This window comes from Artemia franciscana, chromosome 4 (genome assembly GCF_032884065.1).
Source record: "Artemia franciscana chromosome 4, ASM3288406v1, whole genome shotgun sequence".
Classification (NCBI taxonomy): domain Eukaryota; kingdom Metazoa; phylum Arthropoda; class Branchiopoda; order Anostraca; family Artemiidae; genus Artemia; species Artemia franciscana.
In genome coordinates this window covers 4,122,459-4,142,814 of record NC_088866.1, presented here as the reverse complement: position 1 = coordinate 4,142,814, position 20,356 = coordinate 4,122,459, and the positions used below count along the sequence as shown (strand labels likewise).

Below are 20,356 nucleotides of genomic sequence, written 5' to 3'. Positions count from 1 at the left end.
ACTTTTAGACAATGTTGGAGGGAGGGGTTAAGTGAATCACTGGTTTTTACTTTGGGAGGTAGACAGGTAGATCTTAATGCATTTGTTTGTCTTGTTGGTAAAAGAAGAGGCTTCGCCCCTCAGCTGTTTTTAGTGGTGCAGTTCATTTCAAGAGTTTTTTTTTTATAGAAAAAAACAACTTTGTTTTCTACCGCAGATAGGTCTATATCTCTGACTTTCCATATACAGTTGATATCTAACCACAGTAGTTGCACAATTGAAAGCCGCAAAGATATTCTAAGTATATAGGTATGGAAAAACTATTCAAATTTTACTGTTTTTTTTTCTTTATTCAGATAAAATCTTACCGTTGCACAGGAAGCATGTCAGTCACAAGGTGATATTTTTTTTTTTTTAATGCTTTTTATTTATACCTTAGCGGAAAGGGACCTACCACTATAAAAATACAAAATATTTGTTAGCAACGAGAAAAAAAAATTAAAAATAATTATATCTAAAATAAAATACATTAAAAACATTATAAAATGTTGAAATATGTTAATAAGTTTAAATATTTTTACTTTATTTTTTTTCATATTTAAATGATTTTGAAAAGTATTTAAATATTCATTCGAATTTATAAAAATAAAATATTTATATATGGAATATAAACAAAAGTACAAAACACCTATTACTAAATTATCATCATTCATGTGTAGCGTAATAGTGCCGCCAAAATAAAAAGCGATATTGCTCAATATTTTTTTTTTCACGAAGGATGTTCGTTAATCTATAATGATTGCAGAACTTGATCATCTGTAAAACGTCACCTAGCCACCATAATTTTTTTTTTATGATAGCCCTAGACAGTAGGATCAAACAAAAATTGCTTATAGATTATTGTTTGATATACAGCTAATTCACCAGGAGCCTTGGATCGTCAAGAAAGCGATGTTTTCTAAAGAAGTAAAGGAGGAAGGAAACGCGCATGGATTAGATTTCCTCTGATTATAATTTTTGCTTAATTAAAATATGATCAAAAGGAATTTTAAGCTTAGAAAAGAAAAAAAAATTCCCACTATTAATTACTTATTAATACACAGTTATGGAATTTAAATTGGTGAACACATAGTAAATCTTCACCGCAAATGCTAAGCCATAGTTTGAAATTGGTCAAAAAACTAAATATGTTACATAAAGACGAAACTTGAATAATAACTTACTAACTGACGTTAGAAAGATTCAAAATACCTAACTTCAAAGAGAAAACGAAATCTGCATGTTTGAATTTGTTCAGTATAAAATTAAATATTCTATATATAATGATATATGTGAATAATACTATATATAAATATATCAACCATATAACAAAAAAATTTAGAAAAACTAGGAATTCGATTTCCATTGAAAAGGCCTTAATATGCAGTTTTGCATATTTGCGGGTACAAAAAAGAAAAAAAAGAAAATGACATATGGCACCAAGTAAGCTTAAGGGGTGAAGCTTCCCTTTGAAAGTGTTGTTGCATGGGCGGATCCAGGACTTTCTTTAGGGGGGGACATAATAGGGTGTTAGGATAAATTTACAAACAAAGAAATAGCCGCAATTTAAAGGAGACCTCGACAATTATGTGTCGTAGGTAGGTAGCGGAAATGCTCGTAAATTCAATCTAAAATCTGGCGAGGGTTAAAGTTCTAATATATCTGCTGAAATTAAAATGGTACAAAAATATTTATACAAAAATAGTAAGTTCTAAAAACTACCCCCCATAAATAAAATAAAAAGCTGTTCACCATCTATAAAAAATATGAAATATAATATTTTCTGCATAATTTTTTGCCTTTGCACTACCGACCGCTATAGCACCAGTGAGTTAAGCTTTTTATTAAAAAAAATATATAATAATAAAAAAAATTGGCCTTGAAACATCTTTTGAGGTCACGCACTCTTTGTGGCAATATGTGTAGGTCAAACCATTTAGCATGTCGCCTAACTCTGTGGCATCTTTTAGTAACTATGATACCAAATAATGACGAAGACCACACTGCCTTTCCATGATACAACCACAGAAGAGAGAATAATTAGGACTTCTTTCCCAAGACAGTGAACCAACAAAACCTATTTGAAAATTTCGGCCCTACACCTAAGGGCCGTTTTCAGCAAAGAAAATAATAAACAATAAAGCACTTACAATAAAAGCTCTCGGCTAAAAATCCAATTTTTTTTTAAATAGCCTTGGCACCATTACTTCTTAACAAAAAGTTCAGCCAAGACTGTGTGATAAAAGCTAACATTTTACAAGGTAAAAAGGTTCATTCATTGAACTAACTGTATTTATTAAAAATTGGAATAATTTCTTATTGCGATATATGCCTTCTCTGCAGCTAATCTTGTAGTTCTTTTGGGATTGGGCTTGTTTTTATTCGTTCCCATTTTTGTTTTATTTTGAATTATATTATTTTCTATAATTAATTTTGTGTAAATAGGGTTGAGTGTGTATTCACCCAAGTCTCTATTTAGGGATGTATTATTTTTAAGTTTCGTTTGATTTCGATTGCCTCACGGACAGTTTGTTTGATTCCTAGGTCATTGCTAATTAGAATTTAGTTTCGTCAAATAGAACATAATGGTTTGGATTTTCATTAAGATCAGTTATACCCATCAAAAGTTACGAGCCTGAGAAAATTTACCTCATTTTAGAAAATAGGGGAAAACACTCCCTAAAAGTCATTCAAACTTAACGAAAATCACACCATCAGATTCAGCGTATCAGAGAACCTTATTGTAGAAGTTTCCTATCTATAAAAATGTGGAATTTCGTATTTTTTGCCAGAAGATAGATCACGGATGCGTGTTTATTTGATTTTTTTTGTGTTTTCCCCAGGGGTGATCGTATCGACTGAGTGGTTCTAGAATGTCGAGAGAGGGCTCATTCTAACGGAAATTAAAAGTTCTAGTGCCCTTTTTAAGTGACCAAAAAAATCGGAGGGCACCAAGGCCCCCTCCCACGCTCCTTTTTTCCAAAAGTCACCGGATCAAAATTCTGAGATAGCCATTTTATTCACCATAGTCGAAAAACCTAATAACTATGTCTTTAGGGACGATTTACTCCCCTGCAGTCCCCGTGGGAGGAGCTGCAAGTTACAAACTTTGACCTGTGTTTACATATAGTAATGGTTACTGGGAAGTGTACAGACGTTTTCAGGGGGATTTTTTGGTTTAGGGGGGAGAGTTGAGGGGGGAGTTACGTGGGAGAGTATGTCCATGGAGAAACATCTCATGGGGGAAGAGGATTTCAATGAAGGACGCGCAGGATTTTCTAGTATTATTTGAAAAAAAAACAATGAAAAAATAAATATGAAAAGTTTTTCTACTGAAAGTAAGGAGCAGCATTAAAACTTAAAACGAACAAAAAATATTATGTATATGAGGGGTTTACTTCCTCGTTATATCTCACTCTTTACGCTAAAGTATTTTTAGTAATTTCAACTATTTATTCTACGGGCGTTGTGATTCAGAGGTCATTCTTAAGGAATTGGGACAAAATTTTAGCCTTAGTGTAAAGAGTGAGGTATCGACGAGGGTTGAACCCCCTCATCTACGCAATAAAAACATACGAATATAGAAGTTCGCTACGTAAGTTAATTCGTAAGTTGCGTATATTTTTTACCAATGAAAACGTTTGTAAAAAATTAAGTTCTAGTTGTTTTTTTTATGTAATCAAAAAATTGGAGGACAACTAGGCCTCCTCCCTCGCTCCTTTTTTCTCAAAATCTTCCGATTAATTGCAATTAATTAATGCACAAATTTCGTTTTAATTATTTATGTGCGGAGAGCCAAGATCGAAACATGCATTAATTCAAAAACGTCCATAAATTAAATAAAAAAAAAACAAGTTTATTTTAAATGAAAGTAAGGAGCAACATTAAAACTTTCATAACAATGTAGCGTATCTTTCCACTTTTTAAAGTTCAATATATTTCACTTAAATTACAGAACTCAAAGTTTTATAAGAAAAAGTCTTTTTCTGCATTTCCACAACCACCATATCTATTAATTGCATGGTCTTGGTCTTCCTCAAGATTTTGGTGAACATTATAATGGGTAATCCTGTCAGCCTAGATTCCTGTCAGTTTAGAGCTCTTCGTTAGTATTTCCCCTTCTATTTATCCTAAAATGTTCGAATAAAGACAAATATCGTCAGAAAAATATGAGCTCTAATAAAGATGGATGTAGGTATGTGCTTCAAACTAAGTATATGAGTCGAAATACTCCACAAAAAACAAATAATTATGTGTTTGTCATTTTTGTATTTGATAGGTATAAATTGGTGATTTAAAATTCTCAGGTTTCAAGCTGTGGTAGATTTCTAATTATTTTGTTTTTTCATCTTGGGATATTCAGATATTCAATTCAAAGTTTAAATCTCGATATATCTGTCGAGCACACAAATAAAAATTTGAAATTTGACTCAGATTTAGTATTAAGTAAGAGAATTGTCCTGCACAAATTTTGATTTATGATCAACTAATCGTGGAAATATGATTGGATGGCTTGTATCAAAATGAGTATAAAAACCCTCAGCGATTTTATACCAAAAATATGTACAACTCCTAAACATAACTATATTTTGTGACTGGTTGGTATTGAGAAGGTGAGAAATTCTGAAGTAATATTGTAGTGGCATTTCGTTTCTGTGCTTAACTCAAATTGTGTGAATTTCCACTTTTTAACGACATTTTATTAACAAACGTTAAAAAAAAAAAAAAAAAAAAAAAAATCAATGCCATTCTACTGACTGAAATTGAAGATTCAGAGATCCATCTATACCAGCTAGATAAAAAAAATAATAGTTGCCTTCTTTTATAAACAATTTTTCGAAGACACATTCTTCTTAAATGATTACTCCGACCTTTGGAGGAGTATTTCGACTCATATACTTAGTTTTAAGTATATACTTATGCGAACCTTTATTAAAGTTCTAAAGAGTTTGGCCTTTATTTTAATGTTTTAGGATGAACGGAGGAGATGATATATCATATAATACAGAGCTTTAATTACATGAAAATAGTTAGTAAAGTAGCCACCATTTGCTCACCAAAATCCAAAACTTAAATTAATAAATTTTACACTTCTCATATATTTACTTTCTATTATACAAATCCCCTAAAAAACAACAATGCTTGTAAAAACCATCCCGCTTCGCAGAAAAAAAAACAACCAAAAAACCAATATAGACAGCCAAAAAAAGCAATGATATCAATGTCCTCGTCTCATTGCCATAGCAAGACTTGAAAACAAATTTTTGACCATAAAAATAAATAAATGTTTTGCTTTTCAGCCCCGTTGTGACAGCACAACCCTGAAATGTCACTTAGACAGCCTAAAGAAGTTAGGATTTTAAATTTCCCCTCCTTGTTATTACGAAATGAATATTTTTGCCTCCTAGTTGGCATTTGTGGTAACACGGACAGATTCTCTTGATAAACCTAAATTTAATTAAATACTTTTTTTAAATCTAACAGAGACCACACAAAGTAAATGAAACCTTGTTTCAAACTTGTTTGCAAAAAAACAGTCTTAATTATTAACAAGAGCTAAGAGCTCATATGGCACTTGTGGCGAGGAAAGAAGAGCTAAGAGCCAAGAGATCATTAAGCTCTAGCAAAATTCTATGAATCAATAGATTGATTTAAAAGGAAAATAAGAGGCTTAATGCCGGTCAGGATTTAAAATAAGAGCTCTGAGTCACGATGTCCTTCTAAATATCAAAACTCATTAAGATCCGATCACTCACTTTTATGTTATAAATACCTAATTTTTTCTAATTTTTCCTCTCCCTTTAGACCCCCAGATGGTCAAATCTGGGAAAACGACTTTATCAAGTCAATTTATGCAGCTCCCTGACACGCCTACCCATTTTCATCTGCCTAGCACGTCCAGAAGCACCAAACTCGCCAAATCACTGAACAACTCCCCCCCAACTCAACCAAAGAGAGCGAATCCAGTACGGTTCCGTCAATCGCGTATCAAGGACATTTGCTTATTCTATCCACCAAGCTTAATCCCGATTCCTCCACTCCAAGTGTTTTCCAATATTTCCCCCTCCAACTCCCCCCAATGTCAAAAGTTCTGGTCGGGATTTGAAATAAGAGCTCTGAGACATGAATTCCTTCTAAATATCAAATTTCATTAAGATCCGATAACCTATTCATAAAATAAAAATACCCCAATTTTCACGTTTTCCAAGAATTCCGGTTTCTCCCTCGAACTCCCCCCAAAGTAACAGAATCTGGTCGGAATTAAAATTAGAGCTCTAAAGTGCAAGACCCTTCTAAATATCAAATTTCATTAAGATCTGGTCAACCTTTCGTAAGTTACAAATACCTCAATTTTCTAAATTACCCCCCCCTCCAACTCCACCAAAGACAGCAGATCCGGTCTGATTATGTCAGTCACGTGTCTTAGACAGGTTTTTATTCTTCCCGTCCAGTTCCATCCTGATATCACCGCTTTAAGTATTTTCTAAGATTTCCGGTTCCCCTCAACTGCCACCCCCCCCCCCCCCAATTACGCCGGATCCGGTTGAGATTTAAAATAAGAGATCTGAGTCACTTCTAAATATGAAGTTTCATGAAGACCCGATCACTTCTTCGTAAGTTAAAAATACGTCATTTTTCTAATTTTTCAGAATTAACTCCCCCCCTCCAATAGAGCGGATCCGTTCTAATTATGTAAATCACGTATCTAATACTTTTACTTATTTGTCCCACCAAGTTTCATCCCGATCCCTCCAATCTAAGCGTTTTCCACGATTTTAGGTTCCCCCACTCCAAACTCCCCCCAATGTCACCAGATCCGGTCAGGACTTAAAATAAGAGCTTTGAGACACGATATCCTTCCAAATATCAAATTTCATTGAGATCTGATCACCTGTTTGTAAGTTAAAAATACATCATTTTTTTTAATTTTTCAGAATTAGCCCCCCCCCCCGAACTACCCCAAAGAGAGCAGATCCATTCCGGCTATGCCAATCATGTATCTAAGACTTGTGCTTATTTTTCCACCAAGTTTCATCCCGATCCCTCCAGTCTAAGTGTTTTCCAAGTTTTAGGTTTCCCCCTCCCAACTCCCCCCACCAATATCACCAAATCCCGTCGGGATTTAAAATAAGAGTTCTGAGACACGATATCCTTCTAAATATCAAATTTCATTGAGATCCGATCACCTGTTCGTAAGTTAAAAATACCTCATTTTTTCTAATTTTTCAGAATTAACCCCCCCCCCTTCAACTACCCCAAATAGAGTGGATCCGTTCCGGTTATGTCAATCCTGTATCTAAGACTTGTGCTTATTTTTCCCACCAAGTTTCATTCCGATCCCTCCACTCTAAGTGTCTTCCAAGTTATAGGTTTCCCCCTCCCAACCCCCCCCCCCAATGTCAACAGATCTGTTTGGGATTAAAAATAAGAGCTCTGAGATACGATATCCTTCTAAATATCAAATTTCATTGAGATCCGATCACCCGTTCATAAGTTAAAAATACTTCAATTTTTCTATTTTTTTCCGAATTAACGGGCCCCCCACTCCCCCCCCCCAGATGGTCAAATCGGGAAAACGACTATTTCTAATTTAATCTGGTCCGATCCCTGATACGCCTGCCTAACTTCATCGTCCTAGCTTACCTGGAAGTGCCTAAAGTAGCAAAACCGGGACCGACAGAATTTGCGATTGCTACAGGTCACTTGGTTAATATCAAGTGCCATAAAAACCTCTAGCACACAATTTTCTCTTACTCATTTAGTTAATTTTTAAATTGTTATTACATTTGAATTCGTTGCATGAATCTACGGCCTATATAATGAAAAACCCCTTGGTTGTTTGTGATAGTGGAATAGCTTGGTAGTAGCTCTATAGTGTATCAAAAGAATTTACTTTAAGACAAAAAGTGTTAAAGAAAAGGAGTTTGAAACATTTTTCAATATAAATCTGATTGATGGGTATTCTTTAAGCTTTGTTTTGTAAATTAAATAGACCGAATTGAAAACCAATGTGAAAAATTCCCATAAAGCTGCCAATTTTAATTTATCGCACTATAATCCTGCTTGAAAATGTCCATTTTACTGCAGATACCAAAGTTTGAAATTTTTCTATTTACTGCAAATTTTAGCAATAAATATGTTCAACGTCGAATCGTTAAAGCAGTCAAAAAGGGCCATCTTCATCACTTTCCTTTGAATTCAAATGTTGCACACACACATTTTTTCACCCCACGATTAAAACTTCACCCCATTAAAACATCACGATTAAAACTTCACACGATTAAAACATCACCCCAAGATTAAAAACTTCGAAGAGTTAGATTTCTGCTTCTCTAATTAATCTGATTTCCGAAAAACACCATCTGTGCGTAGTACATTTAATATTCAAATACAATGCTTTAGGTCCCTATTTTTCAATGACTTTTTCCCAGCCAGGATTTAGGCAATTAAATTAGGTCTCATTGTTAATAGAAGTGTTAAAAGAACTCGATTAGAGTTCTTTCATCTTTCAGGTTGGCTAATTGTAAAATTTCTTCGACAACTTTACAATCAGTAAACCTTTCAAAAATTGTTTCCAAATCTTAGCGAACACACTGTTTCTTCATCTCAGTGCAAATGCCTGATGATATTAATTATTTTGTATAACCCAGTAAACCATTTTCATTTTTTAGTTATACTGTATAAAAGAAAGCTTAAATATTCAAAATCTAAAATTTAACACGTTTCCTGTCTATTGTAAATTTTTAATCATCTAACCATTTCATCAAAATAATGAAGAGGTAGTGAATACAGGACTTCAAAAGAAAGTATCAATAATTTTATATACTAATTGAGGGGCTGGACACTCTTAACTGATATTAAATTACAATGTATTTTAATTTTGGAATCACCAGTAAAGTTATCTGGTTTAACTTTCAGAAGTTTAATAGTGAAAATTGCATAAGAAAAATTACAAACTAAAATTACAATATAGGGTGGAAGGGGGGGAGATTATGCAATACATAGAGTGGAATAACTAGGGTTTTGCGCCCCCAGCTCTTCTTAATACAATTAAATAAAAAAATAAGTTTTTTTAACTAAAAGTAAGGAGCAACATCAAACCTTAAAAAAGCGTAAAGAGCGGGGCATTGAGGAGGAAAATCCCTTTTCATATACGGAGTAACTTCAGCTCGTTTTAAGTTTTAATGTTGCTCCTTACTTTTAGTTGAAAAAAGTAGTTTTTTTTTTAATTTAATTTTTCTGACGTTTTTGAATTAATGCATGTTTTGATCATGGCTCTCCACACATAAATAATTAAAACAAAATTTGCATATTAATTTTTTTCGGCTCAATGGCTTTCTCATAGTTTTAATCGGAAGATTTTGAGAAAAAAAGAGCGAGGGAGTAGGCCTATTTGCCCTCCACATTTTTGATTGCTTAAAAAGGCAACTAAAACTTTTAATTTCTTATGAACGTTCTCATTAGTGAAAAATATACATAACTTACGAATTAACTTACGTAACGAACTTCTATATTCGTTTGTTTTTATTGCGTATATGAGAGGGTTCACCCCCACATCAATAACTCACTCTTTACACTAAAGCTTAAATTTTGTCCCAATCCCATAAGAATGAGCCCTGAATCCCAATCTGATATATATATATATATATGTCTATATATGTATCTATCTCTCTCTCTCAAAGATTGTGCTTTTTTGTAATCCATCCGAGGGGAATACATAATGGAAAGAAATCATAAGGAGGACATAAAAATTGAAACTTCATAAGAGGGAGGTAAAGAATGATGTTTTGATTAGATTGGGGCAGAGAAGGAGCGTGTGTCGCTATGTTGACCTCAGGGGACTTGGTGGAGTCGTCAGCAATAGCTTTAGTGGTGATCAGCGGCAGTCTCAAAAGACGTTTCGCATGAAAACAAAAAGAGGGAGATGGGTGGATCCCCATTAATATATCTGGTCAGGTGGCGGAATATAATAGAATCAGTAATATTACGGCCCAGACTGCAATGATCTTAGTCTGATTTTACGGCAATTTTATTCAATATCCATTTCAGTTTGTAAAAAGAGGCTACTAAAAAATATCAACCAGTAGATTAACTGTGTTGGCCACCCCCTTCTTCTTAGAAACAAACTTTGTCCTCCGGGCGGTCTTTGCAGTTTTCTAAATAGGGAAAGGGGAGCAATGGGTCGAATTATCATAATGTTACTACTAATCAGAGATGTCAAACAGTTTTGGGACCGAAGTGTCGAAATGAGCAAATACTTTAAGTCTCTCTCCAGAAAACTGGCCACTAAACTCGAATTCAAAATTAAGAATTCTAGTTCTAGCTGTGTGCTTACATTTTCCCCCATCAGCTCAGTCGCGCATTTCATTACATTAAAATTGTTTGACATAATTACCATTTTAACGAAAGCAACGAAAGTGAGCCTGCCATTCAAACAGTAATAAAACCCTAACTAATAGTAAAATACAAGCCAGTAAAGCACAAATGCAGTCTCCCTCAGGGGAAGTTAAATATTTAAAATTAAGGGTGGCATGCTTTGAAAATATCCCTCTTTTAAAGAAGTAATCTTTTTAGACCATAATCTGTCCTGGTGTTACCAAAGATAAAACACTGTCAGTAAAAGCAATAAGTTTCCCTTTGGCAACCGTGCTACAAACTACCATAAGGGATTAATATGCACAAAAGCAAGACAAATAAACCAATATTCCTGAAATTATTTTTGATAAATAAGTAGCCTTATGCCTGTAAACAAAAGACCAATTACCGATATATAATGAGTACCGTTATTTGATACTGCAAAACCTTCAACTTCGGATTTTTGGGTCTTCACGCCGAACACTTCTTCCATTCCGATTTCATACCCAAGGAAAACGATAAAAGCACAACCAATACAGATATATACCATAAATAAGTAGAAGTAACAATGATCCTGGTGGCCAACACAGTTGTTAAGCCATGTTACAAAGAAAAACGAATTAGGCCTGCAATCAATATCCACTGTCTACGAATTAGGCCTACAAATAATGATGATTCTGTTGAGCAACACAAGTGTTAAGCCACGCTGCAAAGCAAAAGTGATTAGGCCTCAAACTACATCTAAAATCTACAATCTATGAATTTAATCAACAAATAATGATGGTTCAAGTAGCCAACACAGTTGTTAAGCATTGCCGCGAAGAAAACCGAATTAGACCTACCGTATGCCTTTACAATCTACAAATTAGGCCAACAAATAATGGCATTTATAACGACCAGCCCAATTGTTACGCTTCGCTCCAAAGAAAAACAAATTAGGCCTACAATCTACATCTAGAATCTATAATCTACAAATTAGTAGTTTCTCTTCTTACTTTTACAGCATATGGCTCAGAAGCATGATATATAGCTGGTATGGTTCAAAAAATTGTTTATTTGTCCATTGATTGTATTTCAAATAGAAACTCAACAGAAATAAATCGGGTTAGAGTGTATAATTAATTGGATATGTATACATTGACTTAGAAAGAAGGAATAGTTTAAGCTATTAAGTTGTTTTGTTTCTGGATTAAGTATTTCTTTGCTTTGTCAGTGATTTCCCTGTTTTGTATACATTTTTTGTATATGGACCTTGAGCTTTTGAAAAAAAACTTATATATATATATATATATATATATATATATATATATATATATATATATATATATATATATATATATATATATATATGTTACCGTTAATGTCAGAACTTTGGTTAATGTCGACATTCACCGATGAATATTCGAAATTCCTTTTTATCTACTTGAATTCAATTAGTTTTGCGAGTAAGCCTTTTAAGTCTGATACAAGCTATGGTGAAAAATTCAAAGTTAGGTTGGGTTAAATTATGTTAGTTTAGGCTAGGTCAAGTTAGATTAGTTCATGTTAAATTTGGTTCTAAATATCAGAAATGGGTTAAAAACCTAGTCTGAGCTGACATTGTCCAACCTGGCCTCACCAAACCTAATCTATTCTAACCTAAGCTGTCATTACATTAAATTGATAATGTAGATGACAGCCCCAAGATAAAACACCAAAGAAAACTAAATATTTGGATTAAGTACATCAACGGTTTTGTCAATTAATAGTATTTCGTTAAAGAATATCTATTTGTTTTCACCAGATGTCTCACTCCTAGAAAAATATATGGGCCGAAGTGTTGCTCAATTACACTTGCAATCAAACAAAACTAGCCCGCTCGTGCAATGTCATCGGAATGGATTGAATAACGTTCCGATCGCGCTTGGAAAATGCTCCGCCCCCTCTATATCATTGGATATCGTCAACCTTTAAGAATCCAAATCATATGCTAAGATGGCTTTTGCGGTTTGCAAAAATATTAAACTGAGAAATCTGTATTGTATAAGCATCAATAACCTGTGATTTCATAATTTCAAACAATGTATTTTGAATAGATTCTAAATTGGAAACTACGATACTTCTATAGGAACAATTCACTGCTGGAATAGATGAAAGTACTAAGTTTAAACATTCAAAACCTATGCTTTTTTATTAAGTCCATGGGCTGTAATAGCAAGAGAAGGGAATTTATCTTTTTGCCCCCCCCCCCGCTCGTATTTCGAACAATGTTTGTTTTTTGCTATTTTAATTGAAAAGACAAAATTGACAAATTGGTAAAAACTGACAAAAGCGCCACTGTTATAATGTAAATCAGATTCTACACAAGGAAATTATATAACTCACGACAGTGATGATCCATTCGAAGAACACATCTATTACAAACTGAACAATGATGTGTACGAGGGGGCTTGGGCCTGTAGCACTTTCTACATTTTTTATATTCTATTGGAAAGATCACACCAGTCTGAAAGAGAAAGAGGTCTACTAAGACAGAAAAAAAAGTAATTTTAGGCCATTCCTAAAACTAAAATATTTCTTTTCCATATAACAAACAAGAGTAATTCAAATTCAAATGACACTTAAAATTATGTTGAAGCCTGAAATGGTAAAAAAAAAACACTAGCAAATCCTTATAAGGCAACTATACTGCCTCCTCCTCCGCTACTGAGCCCCTTATCAATGTTGCTCCATAACTTATCTTCTATGCAAAATATTCAAATTTAAAGCACTTTTCAGAAGACATGGGCTATGAGTGGTGGAGAGTTGTATGATTGCCCATAAATTAAAAAACACTACTGCATGTGTTTCTTAACCATTTTTTTCAAAGATTTTATATGAAGTATTAGAAAATATGGAAAAAGAAAAGTACAAAAACTAAAACTTATAACAGTATAAACGTAGGAAACAAAAACTACCGATGTAACTAGAGGTCTAGAGAGGGTTAGTTTCAGTACGTTGCCATCCTCCCCCTCGAAAAGTTTGAAGCTCAAATGTGAAAACGATGTAACTATATAAAAATCAACTTTCTATTAGTACTGAGATGCTATGGCCTCTGATCTCATATGTTTTTTTTTTTTTTTTTAATAACTATCCCAAATGGTTAGTCTTATGATAAGATTTGAAAAAAACAAAACAAAGAGAGAGATTTCAACGATGAACCAACAAACGGGAATATGGCCAGTAGAAAGAAAAGATAAAAACTACAACAACCCAGAAGTTTCACCATCGTCCTAGCACGTCCAGAATCACCAAACACGCCAAATCACTGAACCCCTCCACCCCAATTCTCCCAAAGAGAGCGAATCCAGTACGGTTACGTCAATCACATATCAAGGATATTTGCTTTTTCTATCCACCAAGCTTCATCCCAATTCCCCCACTCCAAGTGTTTTCCAAGATTTCCCCCTCCAACTCCCCCCAATGTCAAAAGATCTGGTCGGGATTTGAAATAAGAGCTCTGAAACATAAATTCCTTCTAAATATAAAATTTTATTAAGATCCGATCACCTATTCGTAAGATAAAAATACCCCAATTTTCACGTTTTCCAAGGATTCCGGTTTCCCCCTCTACCTCCCCCCAATGTCGCAGGATCTGGTCGAAATTTAAAATTAGAGCTTTAAAGCACAAGATCCTTCTAAATATCAAATTTCATTAAGATCTGGTCACACTTTCGTAAGTTACAAATACCTCAATTTTCAAAATTACCCCCCCCCCAACTCCACCAAAGAGTCACTTATCTTAGACAGGTTTTTATTCTTCCCATCCAGTTTCATCCTTATCTATCCGCTTTAAGTATTTTCTAGGATTTCTGGTCCCTTCCAACTGCCCCCCCCCCAATGACGCTGGATCCGGTTGAAATTTGAAATAAGAGAACTTATTTACGAGGTCCTTCTAAATATGAAGTTCCATGAAGATCCGATCACTCCTCCGTAAGTTAAAAATACGTCGTTTTTTCTAATTTTTCAGAATTAACCCCCCTCCCAAATAGAGCGGATCCGTTCCAATTGTGTAAATCACATGTCTAAGACTTCTGCTCATTTTCCCCACCAAGTTTCATCCAGATCCCTCCAATCTAAGCGTTTTCCGTGATTTTAGGTTCCCCCGCCCCAAACTCCCCCAATGTCACCAGATCCGGTCGGGATTTAAAATAAGAGCTTTGAAACACGATATCCTTCTAAACATCAAATTTCGTTGAGATCCGATCACCCGTTCGTAAGTTAAAAGTAGCTCATTTTTTCTAATTTTTCATAATTACCCCCCCCCCCCCAACTACCCCAAAGAGAGCGGATCCGTTCCGATTGTGTCAATCATGTATCTAGGACTTGTTTCTTATTTTTCCCACCAAGTTTCGTCCCGATCCCTCCACTCTAAGTGTTTTCCAAGATTTTAGGTTTCCCCCTCCCAACTCCCCCAAGGTCACCAGATCCGGTCGGGATTAAAAACAAAATCTCTGAGACACGATATCCTTCTAAATATCAAATTTCATTGAGATCCGATCACCCGTTCGTAAGTTAAAAATACCTAATTTTTTCTAAATTTTCAGAATTAACCCCCCCCCCCTGAACTACTCCAAAGAGAGCGGATCTGTTCCGGTTATGTCAATCATGTATCTAGAACTTGTGTTTATTTTTCCACCAAGTTTCATCCTGATCCCTCCACTCTGTGTTTTCCAAGATTTTAGGTTTCCCTTTCCCAACTCCCCCCCCAATGTCACCAAATCCAGTCATGATTTAAAATAACAGCTCTGAGACACGATATCCTTCCAAACATCAAATTTAATTGAGATCTGATCAACCATTCGTAAGTTAAAAATACTTCAATTTTTCAATTTTTCCGAATTAACGCCCCCCCCCCAGATGGTTAAATCGGGAAAAAGACTATTTCTAATTTAATCTGGTCCGGTCCCTGATACGCCTGCTGAATTTCATCGTCCTAGCTTGCCTGGAAGTGCCTAAAGTAGCAAAACCGGGACCGACAGACCGACAGAATTTGCGATTGCTATATGTCACTTGGTTAATACCAAGTGCCATAAATTTCAACTATCAAAAACCAATTACAAAAAAGTATCTTTCGTCCCAACCCAAACCATAGCAAGCGGTACCGACCACAAATTCATCACTACGTCACGGAGGGTGGGGTGTGCCCCCTGGATAAAAATAAAATTTTTAGAAAATCTTGATTATCAGCTACGAGAATAAAACTAAGATGGTTCCAGAGAGGCAAAATATGCTTCAATTTTGAAGTAAAGCAATTGAGGAAAAAAAATTAAGAAAATGGAAATTAAATCAATTATTTTGTTGCGAAATAATCTACTTGTTAGCTATTATTGAAGCAACTCTTTTTGGTCCAGTAGGTAAACCTCAAAACCTCCAGTTAAGGATTTTAGACCATAATTATTACAATGACATCGTTTTCAATTCCAAACTTTCCTACTTAGGAATTGACACCAGAAGTATTTTTTTTATACTATATCAAAGTTATGAATGGTAGAATTGATAAACATGACGTAGAAATGAGTATTAGCTTAGAAATGAGCCATTAAACACAACTCTTAAGAGTTCTGGTAGCCCAATAACCCCAGCTTTTCCACTTGAGACATGGCACCAAAAGTCCCGTTTTTAGTGTCATTTGGAGCTTTCTGATGGTGGAATTTATATAAAGGACATTAATATGAGCAATATCTTTTATCCGAGCTATAGAAAATCTGTCAACGATGTTCTGGTTGCCTGCTAGTGCCACCTCTAGAGAAATGGCACACAAGTGCCATTTCAGTGCCATATGACACTTGCAGATGGCAGAATGTATAACAAGCACGCATATATGAGAAATAGATTTTGAATGAGCCATAAGCATCTCTCTATGATTTTTTGGTAGCCTTCTAGGCCTGCTGAAAAAAAAGCAAAAAAAAGAAAAAAAAAAAACGGGAACAAAGAATGCAAAAAAGTGGGTTTCCTTGTTGTTCTTTTTGTTGTTCTGCAATTTCCCTGTACACGGTTTTGGCTATGCTGATTTCAATGGTGAACTTTTCATTTTGATCTGACGTCATTTTTGAGGGGTATCAGGCTCTTTTCGAAATCACCATAAATTTCTTTTTGCCATAAACTTTTACTTTTTAGATGAAGCGAAATAATAGTTACCATTCCTGAGTCAGTTTCAGATGGCAGTTTTTTTTACAATGTAGTTTTTTTCAAAACGCGTTTTTTAACTTTTGGTTACTATGGGCTGTTGTTCGCTCTTTACTAAGTTAAAGCTACCGCTGCAACAATGACTCTTCGTATTAAGCGTCTCTTCACTCGTCTATGCCTTTTCTTAACAGCAAAAAAATAAGGTACGATTAACCCAGGCAGCGAAAATTAAATTAAAAAGCAAGTTTTTTAACTGCAAGTAAGGAGCGACATTAAAACTTAAAACGTACAGACATTATTCCGTATATGAAAGGGGTTATCCCCTCCACAACGCCTCGCTCTCTACGCTAAAGTTTGACTCTGTCAATATTCTACTTTTTAAAACAATAAAAAACTTAATGAAAATCACACCATCAAATTCAGCGTATTAGAGAAACCTATTGTAGATGTTTCAAGCTTTTATCTGCAAAATGTGGAATGTTGTATTTTTGCCAGAAGGAAGATCATGGAAGCTTGTTTTGTTTTTATTCCCAGGGATGATCTTATCGACCCAGTGGTCCTAGAATATTGGGTGAGGGCTCATTCAAGTGAAGATTAAAAGTTCTAGTGTCATTTTTAGGACACCAAAAAGATTGGGGGGGCAACTATACTTCTTCCCACACCCCCTCTTCCCAAAATCCTCTAATCAAAATTATGAGATAACCCTTTTGTTCAGCATAGTTGAAAGGCCCAACAACTATACCCTGATACTAAATATAACCTGACCACAAAGCCCCTATAGAAAGGTCTTTCAGTTATAAAATTTGCCCATTGTCAAACAGTTCGTGGTAACGAACTGTAGTAAGGAGCGACCCGGCTCAATAGTAACCACAACTCTAAAAAATTGAATTTTGATATCAATAGCTACATCAAGAGAATCGCATTTTAATGCTGATTTTAAATATATAAGTTTCATCAAGTTTAGTCTTACCCATCAAAAGTTACGAGCCTGAGAAAATTTGCCTTATTTAAGAAAATAGCAGGAAACACCCCATAAAAGTCGTAGGGTCTTAACAAAAATGACACCATCAGATTCAGCGTATTGGAGAACCCTACTGTGGAAGTTTCAAGCTCCTATCTACAAAAATGTGGAATTTTGTATTTTTTGCCAGAAGACAAATCACGGGTGCGCGTTCATTTGTTTTTTTTTTTTCTTTCTTTTCCCCAGGGGTCATCGTATCGACCAAGTGGTCCTAGAATGTCGCAAGAGGGCTCAATCTAACGGAAATGAAAAGTTCTAGTTCCCTTTTTAAGTGACCAAAAAAATTGGAGGGCATCTAGGCCCCCTCCCACGCTCATTTTTTCCCCAAAGTCACCTGATCAAAATTTTGAGATAGCCATTTTGTTCAACATAGTCGAAAACCATAATAAATATGTCTTTGGGGATCCTTGGAGGAATCTGTCGTGGGGGAAGAAAAATTCAATGACAAGGGCGCAGGATTCTCTAGCATTACTATAAGAAAACAATGAAAAATAAACATGAAAACGTTTTTTCAAATGAAAGGAAGAAGTAGCATTGAAACTTAAAACAAACAGAGATTATTACGCATATGAGGGGTTCTAAAAATACTTTAGCATAAAGAGCTAGGTATTTAGGAGGAGATAAATACCTTGCTCTTTATGCTAAAGTATTTTTAGTAATTTCAACTATTTATTCTACGGCCTTTCTGATTCAGGGGTCATTCTTAAAGAATTGGAATTGGAGCGAGGTATTAACGAGGGTACAAACCCCCTCGTATACATAATAAAAATATAAGGTTATGAAAGTTTGTTACGTATGTTACTTCTTAAGTTACGTATATTTTTTACTAATAAAAACGTTCGTTAAAAATTAAAAGTTCTAGTTGCCTTTTTAAGTAACCGAAAAATTGGAGGGCAACTAGGCCTCCTTCTCCACCCCTTATTTCTCAAAATCGTCTGATCAAAACTAAGAGAAAGCCATTTAGCCAAAAAAAGAATTAATATACAGATTTCATTTTAATAATTTATGTGCGGAGAGCCAAAACCAAACATGCATTAATTCAAAAACGTTCAGAAATTAAATAAAAAAAAAAACTATTTTTTTTTAGCTGAAAGTAAGGAGCGACATTAAAACTTAAAACGAACAGAAATTACTCCGTATATGAAATGAGTTGTCCCCTCCGCAATCCCTCGCTCTTTACGCTAAAGTTTGACTCTGCCACAATTCTACTTTTTAAAACAATTAAAAGCTTTAGCGTAAAGAGCGAGGGATTGCGAGGGGACAACTCATTTCATACACGGAGTAATTTCTGTTCGTTTTAAGTTTTAATGTCGCTCCTTACTTTCAGCTAAAAAAAATTAGTTTTTTTTATTTAATTAACGTATAGAATTTGCTTTTGGGATCCATGCATACCTTTTTCGAGTAGGGATGGGGAGCAAATTTTCTTCTGTCGTGATTTTAAACAAGGAGCATTTTCCATGGGGAGTGAATTTTCCAGGGGGTGAGGTTTTCAGGGGAAATTTTTCACTGGGGAGTTTGCCAGAATTCCAATAATTTTTTTTTTTTTGTGTTTTGATTTCTCATTGGCAACTCAACTTTAAGCGTGGACATGTTAAGGGAAATTGCCCGGGCTAAATTTCCAAAAGAGGTTGAATTGTCTAGAGAATATTTCCGTGGAGGTGGAGCCAGATTTCCTGGCATTATTTTGAAAAACGGTCAGAAATTAAAATATAAAAAATAAGTTTTTTCAACTGAAAGTAAGGAGCAACAAACTTAAAACGAACAGAAAGTATTGCGTATGTGAGGGGCAATATCCCCTCCTCAACACTTCGATCATTACGCTAAAGTTGAGTTTTGTCCCAATTCTTTAAGAACGAATCCTGAAACACAAGGGTCCTTTAATCAGAAGAATAACAAGCTTTTTTAAAAATACTGGCAAACTTTTGCGTGAAGAGCGAGGTGTTGAGGAGGATATCCCTCATATACGTAATGGTTTCTGTTCATTTTGAGTGTTTGTGTTGCCCCTTACTTTCAGTCTTGAAAAAACTTGTTTTCTCGATGTGAAAAAAAAAAAAGAAGAAAAAACTTTTCGTCATTTAATTGAATCCAAGGGCATTAAGTCTTAATTGTCCAGAGGGATTAAGGCACAAGTGAAAAGCTGGTGAGAGGAAGGGATCATGACTAAAGCCTGACTCTCAAAACTTTTTGCAGGAGGACCTCAGGGCCTCTCTTTCCCTGAAATCCTAAGTTTTCCTAAATTTTCGGGCAGTTGATATTGAAATTATCAAATAATATTTTTATTATTGCTTCCAAAATTCTTACAGTTGCCCCTCCTCCACCGATGGAATTATAAATACGTGCCTGACCTCTGGCATCGGTCCAGATTAATATTACAAGTCCCAAGCCAATCTGAAAACCTATTTACCTTTTTTTCCCTTTTTACACATTGTATTGAACTTGAATTGGGTCGAGTTTGTCAATTTATAAAAATACCAGTAACAGTTCCAGGCCTGGGCAGGGTGGGCAGCAGTCCCCCCATTTTTCTGACATCTGACTTTAAGTGTCTTTTATTTCATATGAAAGCTATACCTGTGGTATATCTTGCAACCCCTTTCAGATTATGTGGACCTAAAACCGCTACTGAAGAATAGGTGCATCCAAGATTTTTTTTAAGGGTCAGAGCAACCTAGGGATAATTGCGTTCACTCAACCCAATTAAAGATGGTGTTTGTAGTCAGGAGTACATTTTTTTTTATTTCTAAGACCATTAGCACCCGTCCACCCCATATTTAGGGAAACAGGCCCCTATCTAGGATTCTGATTTTGGAGGAATTA

At 34.9% G+C, this 20,356-nt stretch overlaps 1 protein-coding gene across 1 annotated transcript in view; it reads left to right on the top strand.

Annotated features, from left to right (window-relative positions):
• The first annotated feature begins 299 nt into the window (after positions 1–299).
• Positions 300–20,356, top strand: part of LOC136025876 (uncharacterized) — a 60,494-nt gene continuing 40,437 nt past the window's right edge. The window contains exon 1 of the mRNA XM_065701914.1: positions 300–376. Coding sequence (XP_065557986.1) covers positions 363–376 — 14 coding nt within the window. The 5' untranslated portion in view covers positions 300–362. The remainder of the gene's footprint in view (positions 377–20,356) is intronic.